Source organism: Entamoeba histolytica, genomic scaffold (assembly GCF_000208925.1).
Source record: "Entamoeba histolytica HM-1:IMSS scf_1104750518787 genomic scaffold, whole genome shotgun sequence".
NCBI lineage: Eukaryota > Evosea > Mastigamoebida > Endamoebidae > Entamoeba > Entamoeba histolytica.
Genome location: NW_001914932.1, coordinates 25,050 through 35,403, shown reverse-complemented (window position 1 = coordinate 35,403; position 10,354 = coordinate 25,050). Strand labels below are relative to the sequence as shown.

Here is a 10,354-nt window from a genome sequence, read left to right as displayed (position 1 = left end):
GTTGCCATTTGAAACAATTAATTAATTAAAAACCAATGTTTAATTAATAATTACATAGTTTGAATTGAATAATAAATCAAATTATTTGAATATGACGTAGATTTTTATTATTTGATATTTTATTATTTTTGATTTATAAAGTATCATTATAATTGAAATAATTAATAGAAATTTCAATGATAAAAATGAAAAAATCAAAAGTTGATGAAGAAACGAGTTAATGAAACTATTTTATCCATTATAAAAATAACTACTTCATCTCAAGCTCCACATCAACAATTTTTCCTTCAATTTCAATTTGTCCAATCTTCTTTCCATTTGTTAATTCCTCTTTGTATTTCTTAAAGAAACGAAAGAATAACCACATTGATGAAATGATACACGTCATCATAATTTCTTCTGATCCAAGATATTGAGATAACCAGTTACACTTATTTTTATCATAAACAAAAAATACTACAATACCTATTAACCCAATCCCAGATGAAATAATGAATAAAATAATAAGGATAAATCGATTAGTTGAACAAATAATTTGATATAAATATAAAAATAAAGAAATAAAAATTGGAAGAAACACTGAACATAACCATATCACTTCAAACATAATACTTGATACTTGATATCCAATAAAAATAAAAATGATACAAATTAAGCCAATAATTCCACAAACAATTGGACGAATAAAATGTATTAAATTAGAGAAACGTTTATGAGTGAATTCAATTAATGATGCATTTAAAAGAGAAAATGAAAAAAGTATCAATACAAACACTTCTACTAGAATGACAATAATTAATTTAATGTTATATATTATAAAAATACAATGATCTATCATGTACATAAAATACCAAATACCTAATAAAAAATACATCACAATATAATCTACTTTTCCACCCACTAAATGAGACATTTTTGAATGAACCATCCAACATAAGTTAAATGACATTATTATTGATAGACAACATATTAAAATTAAAATGGGATGTTCTATAGTAAAATCAACAATTTGAATTTGACCATTGCATTTTATTTGATATCTTACATCAAATAACTTACAAAAGATCGGATATGATTTATTACATAATAATGTTTTCATGAATGATCTATTTTTTTTAAGATTAATCTATTATTTCATTATCTATGACAAAAATAGATCATTTATTATTTATTTAATTTATAAAAATTGTTCTTTCTATTTGTATTTATCCTTTCTTTTTTAATTATAGCATTTCTTTTAATATTTAATATTTAAATAAAATATTTAACTTAATTATAAAATATTAATTTTAATTTCTTTTAATTTTCATTACTTCTTATTCACTGTTTATTCTAATACTTTGAATATAATATTTATATTTATTTCGAATTTATTTATATTTATTAATTTTAACCATTCATTTCCCTTTTATTTCATTATTTTTTTACTAAACTTAAATTATTTATTCTTATTTTAAATAATCTTTATTTCAATTCTTTTTTATATGTAGAATATATTTTCATCTTTTCTTATGCACATTATTTATTTATTCGTATTAAATATTTCTTTTGATTATTGTTTTTTTTTCATTATTCATTATTATTTTATTATTCTTCATTTTCTTATCAAAACATATAAACTTCAGTTTTTTTAAGAACAAATGTTTATTTCAAAAATAAATATTTCAGATATCACAATAAATTTTAATATAACTAAATTTTATTTCATTACAAATTTTTATAATTCTTTTTAATATGCTTTCATTCGTTAAACTTATTTAAATGAATTTTTAATTATTTTATTATTTTATTAAATACCATCATTGTTTCATTGTTTCAGCTATATTTTTAAATTTTGATGAAAACAATTAAATTGAAAATTATTTGAAGAAACAACTTCATTATTATTTCTCTAGTCATTTATTTTTATAGATAACAAAAATAATACATAATAAAAATAAAAACGAATAAAAATAATTATATAAAACAGTTTATGAACAATCAATAATTTAATAAACAAAATATATGTAAATAAAATAATCAGAAACTGAAAAAGAAGTAAATAAAAATGATAGTATTGGAAAATCATGTATTATTTTTATATTATCTTAATACTAATATTAAATCATAAATGGAGATTATAATGTAATGATTATTAATATTATATTAATATTATATAATTATTTTTAATTAATAATGATTTGAGTTATGAATTGAACATTATTATCCATTTCATATCAGTGTTATAGTTTAGATTGTTAATTTAATATTTTATTTTTGTTTTACTTATGAATCAGAAATTAGAATAATAAAAAAAATAATAAATAATATAAATTGAGAATAAAAGAGAAAGAAAAGAAAAAAGAAGAATATATTATATTTACAGAGAAGAACTGAAATACAGATACTCAATGATTATATTTATATTATTTATTGTAATTACAAGTGGAACCGATATTATTATTATTAGTAAAGAAGAAATAAAGAAATAAAGAAGTAATACACACTCAAATCTATTCAAATAATTATAGTGAAAGAATATTCAATGGATATAAAGTATATTTAAAAGCAGAAGAAGCACCAATACTCACAAAAGAAACATTAATATCAGAAGTAAAACTCCAAGGAGATGAAACATTAATTTCAAAAGAAAAAGAAAAGCAAGAACCATCACAAACAGGCATAGCAACAAAAGAAATACCAACAACAACACTACAAACACAAAAAGAAACACACATATCATCAGATACTACAGAAACTGAAACACAATCACCAAAAGCAGAGAAAACAATGCCACAAAAAGAAGAAAAACATACATCAGAAACATTACCACCACAACCCCAACAAAAGGAGAAAATCCTGGTCAAACACATTAAGACAAACAACCACGCTCATCACCACAAAAAATGAAAGATGAGGATCACACCCCATCATCAGTCGAAGTAAAACCACAACAACCGTCACAAAAGGAGAAAACAAATTACCACAACAAAACAACCAAGCACATATAGGAGGATCAGATCAACCTCAAGAAAATAATGACAATAAAAAAGAGTTAAACACCCAAGATGAAAGTAAAAATAATAACCCAAAACAAGACAAAAAGATAACCCACAAAAACCAGAGAATAACAAAAACCTGCCACTAATAGTAATCAACAAAAAAATGATAATGATAAAAAACAGTACACAAGATAATCAACAGTCACAAAATCTAGAAGGCATTAATAAAGAGACAGATAATAAAATAACTGTTAGCTCAGAAAATAAACGTAATATTGAAACGAAGGATGGTTCAAATAGCCAAAAAGACGTTGATGGAAAATAATGTATATTTATCACTCTTAGTGTTCTCATCACATTCTTATTCTTCTTATTGAGTCTTATTTTCATTTCCAATGGTATTTATATTATTTATTTTTAATTAAATATTTTTATTACATTATCGTATTTACTTTTGTTGTTTATATTTACTAGAATATAAATGAAATCATCATTATTATTAATCTCATTATTATTTATAATTATAAAAATATCATTCAATACAATTTACGAGTACAACAAAAAAGAACTAATTTAAGTCTAGAAAAAAAGATATACCGAGAGAATGAATCATCAAATAATAAAAAAGAATTTATAACAGTATTATCACATTAAAAATGAATATTATAAGAATTGAAATAAATATTTATATCAATAACAAGTAAAAATAATTATATTAATATTGAATAGATATTTACTTAAAAACAAATAACCAAATATAATAAGAAATAATAAAGAAAATGAAATAATATCTAAAGACAAAATAAAAAATATTTTTAATGAATTCTTGTTATATAAAATAAATAATAATTACAATAAACAAACAACAATATAGATGAAATAATTTATTAATATATATTTTAATATAGTCCAGATAATACTCATTAAGTTGGATACTATTAAACAATAGTATTATATTCAAATATATTTTTATTAAATTCAAAAACTACAATACACTAAAATTCAATATTAATAAATTAAAATTAAAAAAGTATTTGTTTAAATTCGGATACGAGTGTAATACTACCATTTATTCAGAAGATGAAAATAAAAAACATATTGTAAACTTATCAATTTGAATATAATTGAATATTAAATACAATCACTGAAATAAATTAATATTTTTTCTTATTGAAACAAAATGGTTTTTATAATTATATTTTATTTGAAAACTAAATCAAAATAAAATATATAATTTTATTTATCAAATAATAAAAATAATAAATGTTGATATGAATAAAGTCACTTTACATACTCATCTTATCAAATAGTCTTATGGGTACTGTAATTTCATTTCTCTTTGTTAAATTAAATATTATCAATGAATCTTTGTATAAACTTTTCATTACTTTTCTAAACTCTATTTTATTATCATATATTTAATTTTTATGGATGGATAATGACAGCTCATTAGTTATGAATAAAAGATTTTTGATTATTCTATATTAATTAAATATTATTATAAGTTTTTTTTGGTATTTATGTTGATAATGAATAATAAATTAATAATTATATATTCCATTTGATTACATAATTGAAATTTAATTATAATAAGATATATCTTCTAGTGATATTTCATTTTGAACAATGCTCATTTACACGTGTTAATGTTAAAATAGAACTTTTTTTGTTATTTACAAAAAACTAAAAAAAATCAAATAAAAAAAATGTCAAAAGGAAATATTACAGTCAAACAATACAAAACTGATGAAGAATTGAATAATAATAAGATAATAAATGAGATAATAAATAGGATAAATGTTTTAGAAGAAAAAGGAAATGAGTTTGGCCGTTTGTTTTTAAAATAATTAGCATAGCACAGTGAGATAAATTAAGACATAGAAAACAGAGATCAAATTATAAGTATTTTAATTAAATTAGAAAATTCAATGCAAATTCCAATGAAAGATATTGAGACAAGTAACCAAAATAAAGTCAAAATTTTAGAAGATCAAATCAACCAATTTCAAAAAACAATAAAATACCAACAAACTGAAAATATTAATCAAAAAGAAGAAATAAAAATTCTGAAGAAAAAAATTGAAGAAATGAAAGAAGAAGAAGAAAAAAAAGAGAAAATGATTGAAGAACTTAAAAAGAGATTGAAAGAAATAAATAATAATAGCCAAGATGAAATGACTGAGATAATTAATAGAATGAAAAAAGAAAGAGAGGAAATGAGCATTACACTCCAAAGAATGAAAAATGAAAATGAAGCTCTTAAATTAGAAGAAGAAAAATTATTACAATCAAGAAAAAGATTAATTAGACCATTTGAAGAAGATAAAGAAATAAACAAATTTATTAAATCATCTGAATTTACACAAAACCAAAGAAATTCAAATTATATTGAAATTGATTCAGAAGAACAATTATTTTAAAGTATTTTTATTAATTAAATTTAATTAACATATTATAATTTTCAATATTATATATATATTTTTTTTGTGTTATAAAACTAAGACAGAAGAATATGACTAGAATAAAATTGTTATTCATATTATTCATTGATTTAACCAATACACATTATGTTCAATTTTATTAAATGATTAAAAGTATCTTTTATATTTTTTAAATAGAATATGAATAAGAATACTTAAAGAAATCATTGAATTTTCTTTAAAAAAACTAAAACTAATGATAGTATTTCTGTGATGAATACATACTTTGTTGTTGCATTTGTGGTGTGGTTTGATATGGATTAAGAACAGTATTTCTATTTATTAAATATGCATTAGGTTGAACTGGATATCCAGTTGCTGTTTGTGCAGAGTAACCAGGTGCTGAATAATTTGGTTGATTAATTTGTTGAGGAGGATATCCTTGTGATGGTTGTCGATAATAAGGTTGTTGAATTGGATAATTATTTTGTGTATAAGGTGTTGTTGGATGATTCATAACATATGGATTTTGTGTCGATTGGTAAGAGGAATATACTACATTTGGTTGTTGAATAGAACGACCATTAGTTGTACCACAAGAAGAATTTAGATTAGTATATTGAGAAGGGGGATATTGTTGAGAAGAGCTGTAAAGTGAAGGTTGAGGAGGATATCCATTTGCATATCCAACAGAAGATACCGATTTAGGAAGAGGAGTAGGTAAAGGTTTTTGAGTATTAAATTCTTGTTGAGAAGAAAGAGATAGTGATGGTTTAGCAGGGGGTGGAGGTAAAGGTTTTTGAGTATTAAATTGGAACTGAGGAGCAGAATTAGATAATGGTTTAATTTTAGCTGACTCTAATCTTCGTAAAAGGTCTTGTACTTCAAAACTATGTTTATCACAAAAAGTAAAAATATCATTTTGTAAAGTTGTAATTTTACTTAAAATAAATGCATGATAAGACATTGATTGTGCAATTTCATCTCTAAGTTCACCAACAACTTTCATTGCATTATAAATTTTATTAATATTTGTATTTAATTCAATTGCTTTTGAACCTAAAATTATTTGAATTTCAGATTTGTTTTTATCAATACTTTTTAATAATGTTTGTTGATTGTCAAATGATTGTTGCATTTGTGAAGTTAATGCAACCAATTTTTTAGTATATTTTTCTACCACCCCAGCTTGATTATCACTTGAATTTAATTCATCAATTAATTCTGATTCTTGAATCATTGCACTATTTAAAATTAATTGAAGTAATTCTTCTCTATCATTAATAATATTTTCCCATTCACTTTTTTCTTCTTCTAATGTTTTAATAATTGGTAAAACTGTTTCTTTTTCTTCTTTAGTTGGGAAGAATTTAATTAATTCGTTAACTCCTTGTTCAAATAAACTAAGCATTTCATCATTTAACTTCATTTTAGTTATTGAATCAATATCATTTCTTTTACTTGTTGTTATAAAATTATCAATTTCTCTAATTCTATTAATTTTATCTTGTTGATTACTAACAAGTGGAATATTCCAATAATTTCGATATTTCATAATTCCATCTTGATCTTTTAATGCTTCTTCATCAAATCTTTGTCTTATTTCTTTAATCATATTATCATTCTTTTCAGTTGTTTGTTTAATAATATCAAGACTTTCTTTTAATTTACTATATTGTTTTGTTTCACTAAATTCTTTAATAAATTTTTCAATGTCTGATGGAACTATATCTGGACTCGTTATTACTTGAATTAATTCATTTAATTTTATTCGAGCTAAATAATCATTTCCTGTTTTTGTAGCTGCTGGTGAAATTTTTTTGGTATCATCAATAACTTGCTTTGCTTTTATAATATAATTACTAAATGAAGTTCTAATTTTTAATGGTAATAACTCTTTAAAAGGATTATTTTCTATTTGAGAAATAGGATTTGGTTTGGCTAATATTGTAGCTTCTGGATATTCTAATTCATTTGGTTCTGGTATATTTTGGAAATAAATTTCATTATTATCTTTTTCATATTGAGCCAAATCAGCTTTTAATGACTTAATAATATTATCACAACTTCCTTTATATTCTTTTGGTAATTCTTTTAAATGAGAAATTGATTCAAGGTCATTAATAACAATCATAGTACGTGCAATTTGCTCTCCATATTTTAATTCTTCCTTTGCATTATGTGAAGAAATTTGTAATTGAACTTCAGATACAACAATTCTTAAAAACATACAAATAACAGCGTAAATTGGTCGTGAAAAGAATTCTTTACTAATTTTTAATGACTCATGTACTAATAATGAAAGACGATAAACCCCAGCACCAAGCTTTAGTTGAGTGGTTTGTGTTTTATTTTCTTGTTTAGATTTTTGATAGAAAAGATATTGAATAGAAAGAATACAAAACTGATTAAGTGTTTTTAATACATCAGGATGAATATCAAGTAATGTTATTTGTTTTTCATTACCAGAAATAACTTTTAGTATTTCATTAAAAATGTATGCTGCTGATTTTAAATGATTTATTGCTGGTTGGATTTGAATTTTAAATAAAGAAATACATAATAAAATATGAGAAACAGCAACATTATATAATACATTAGCTAATTCAAAATAAATTAATGAAGAACTACTACTACTATTATCCTTTTTAAATGTGTCTGACCATTTAAAAGTTATTTGAAGAGGATTTGAGTTTAAATCAATTCTATGAACTAAAAGATTGAGATAATTATAATAATCCGTTCCACTTTTAATAATTATCTCAGGATTATTAGAATTGACAAGTTTATCTCTTAAATTTTCTATAAGTTTAAGTGAGGGTTGTATTGAGGGATAAACAGTTCCAAATTGTGAAGAAATGACTCTTGTTAATGCTTGATATATTGGAACATTAGTAGTGTCTTTTAATTTCAATGGTGGAAAACTAATTAAATCAAATAATTGTGTCATTATAACTACTTCACTTTACTTTTTCTAGTTATATTTTGCTTTTTTTCGTTTCAAATCAAAAAATTCTAAATTATAAAAATAATATTATTTATTAATATATTTTATTAATAAAAAACAAAAATATAGTTAATTCTTTTTCTTTGTTCCTTACCTCTCAAGAACGATGTTTTCTTTTTTATAAAGAAAAGACAACCAAATTTAGGTAATGAACATCATCGTCTATTCTTTCCAAGATGATTTTTTGGTTTTTATTCGTTTATGCATTATCTGTTGATATTGTTGACTGTAATCTAAAATATCAATACGACAATTATTTGATAGCAAGTGCTGTTGATCCTGATCAAACAAAGTCAATGGTTATAACCAAAAATGGTAGTATCTTTAGTATTGAAAAACTTGGTTTATCATTTGTTGTAACTGAAGTGGTTAACAATTTAACAGTAGACCATCCTTCTTTCATGTGTTATGAAAAGAATATTTTTGTTTGTGATTCTAGAAATGGAAATTGTTATTTAATAATGACAGGTAGTTCTGACAAGTTATTAACTACGGAAACAAATATTACTGGACTAGGAGAGTCAGTGATAATTAGTGGAGATTATGGAATAATAGGGTCTATTTATGAATATTATAAAGGATATTCTTGTGGTTGTGTTAAAGTTTATGGATTAAATGGAGTATACGTCCAGACATTATGGCCATTAAAGCCACATGATGATATGAAATTTGGACAAAGACTAGCTTCAAATGCAAATTTTCTTGCCGTAGGAAATGGGGAAAATACTGTTGATCTTTTTATTTATCGTAATAATAAATTTGAATATCACTCAACATTAACCTCTCCATTAACAGGGATTCATGATAATTTTGGTAGTTCCATTTCTATCTTTGGTTATTGGATTGCTGTATCATCAAGTTTAGGAAATGAATTTAATGGAATAGTATTTTTATTCAAGTACAATGAAACAATAGATACTTTTGAATTTTATCAACAACTCACAACCCCATATGATGATGTTGATTGGTTTGCTTCAAAGTTTGGAGAGTCTGTTCAATTTTTTGGAACTCGACTGATTATTTCAGCACCAAACCTCTCTTTTTATGGAATGGATTCTGTAGGAAGTGTAATTTTCTTCATATTAGATAATAACAAATTTGTTCCAGAAAAATGGGTTATACCTTCACTTAGAAAAAATAGTATGCAGTTTGGTTCTATTATTCAAAAGCAAATTAATACAGTATTTATATTCACAAATGAATTAAAACCCAAAATGTGTCAATTCAAAAACAGTTTATCTGAAACACATGAAATTATTTTTAAATTAAGTTTAAACATTAGTGAATCAGATAACATTACATCATTATTTAGTCAAATAACATTTAATGTTGCCAATAGTCTTAGTATCAATAAAAATAAGTTTGCTTAATATTTCTTTCTTATTAAAATTATTAATTATTCACTATTCCGTAGAATCTTTTGTGGAGTAAGTCAAACTATTATAACAGATACTTTTGAAATAAAAAAAGTTTATATCAAAATAGAAGGAGAGAATGTTTCAAAACTTTCAAGTGTTACTGATTATTTAGGGGTTTTGGTTGATGACTTATTTTCTCCAACAAGCCATGACTTTGTTATTTCAGATCGTCAAAAACTTCATTTAAACATTATTTCACCAATATCTATAGAATATAACTGAAAAAATAGCTTTTGTTTGAGTTATCTAAATACTAATACAAAAAAAAAACGTTACAGTAGATAAGAAGAAAGCAGAAAGAAAAGAACAAGAAATAAATAGTTATCATAAGTTTAATCATTTTTATTATTTTTCTATTAATTCTTTAGTATTGTTTATTTTTTCAACTATTTTATTCTCTTTTTTCTTTCTTAAATAGAAGTATTTCTATTATTAAAATATAACCAATACATTTCATTTAACAGTAAATAACTTAAAAATTAAATATAAAACATGATGATAAATTTTTAAATATATTCTTTTTATTTT

The 10,354-nt window shown here is 22.6% G+C and overlaps 4 protein-coding genes across 4 annotated transcripts; 2 read left to right on the top strand and 2 right to left on the bottom strand.

Moving 5' to 3' along the window:
* Nucleotides 1–250: 250 nt before the first annotated feature.
* On the bottom strand, nt 251–913 carry EHI_165240 (uncharacterized protein; the record flags this gene model as incomplete). Its single annotated transcript, XM_001913678.1, has 1 exon — nt 251–913. The coding sequence occupies one exon, from the start codon at nt 911–913 to the stop codon at nt 251–253; it is 663 nt and encodes a 220-aa protein (XP_001913713.1).
* A 3,774-nt stretch (nt 914–4,687) lies between these two features.
* Nucleotides 4,688–5,401, top strand: EHI_165230 (uncharacterized protein; the record flags this gene model as incomplete). The annotated part of the gene is made up of 2 exons (XM_001913677.1): nt 4,688–4,811; nt 4,863–5,401. The coding sequence occupies 2 exons, from the start codon at nt 4,688–4,690 to the stop codon at nt 5,399–5,401; spliced, it is 663 nt and encodes a 220-aa protein (XP_001913712.1).
* Nucleotides 5,402–5,654: 253 nt separating this feature from the next.
* EHI_165220 (uncharacterized protein) lies at nt 5,655–8,351 on the bottom strand (the record flags this gene model as incomplete). Its single annotated transcript, XM_647140.2, has 1 exon — nt 5,655–8,351. The coding sequence occupies one exon, from the start codon at nt 8,349–8,351 to the stop codon at nt 5,655–5,657; it is 2,697 nt and encodes an 898-aa protein (XP_652232.2).
* A 233-nt stretch (nt 8,352–8,584) lies between these two features.
* Nucleotides 8,585–9,778, top strand: EHI_165210 (uncharacterized protein; the record flags this gene model as incomplete). Its single annotated transcript, XM_647139.2, has 1 exon — nt 8,585–9,778. One exon carries the CDS (start codon nt 8,585–8,587, stop codon nt 9,776–9,778), a length of 1,194 nt encoding a protein of 397 aa, XP_652231.2.
* Nucleotides 9,779–10,354: the final 576 nt, after the last annotated feature.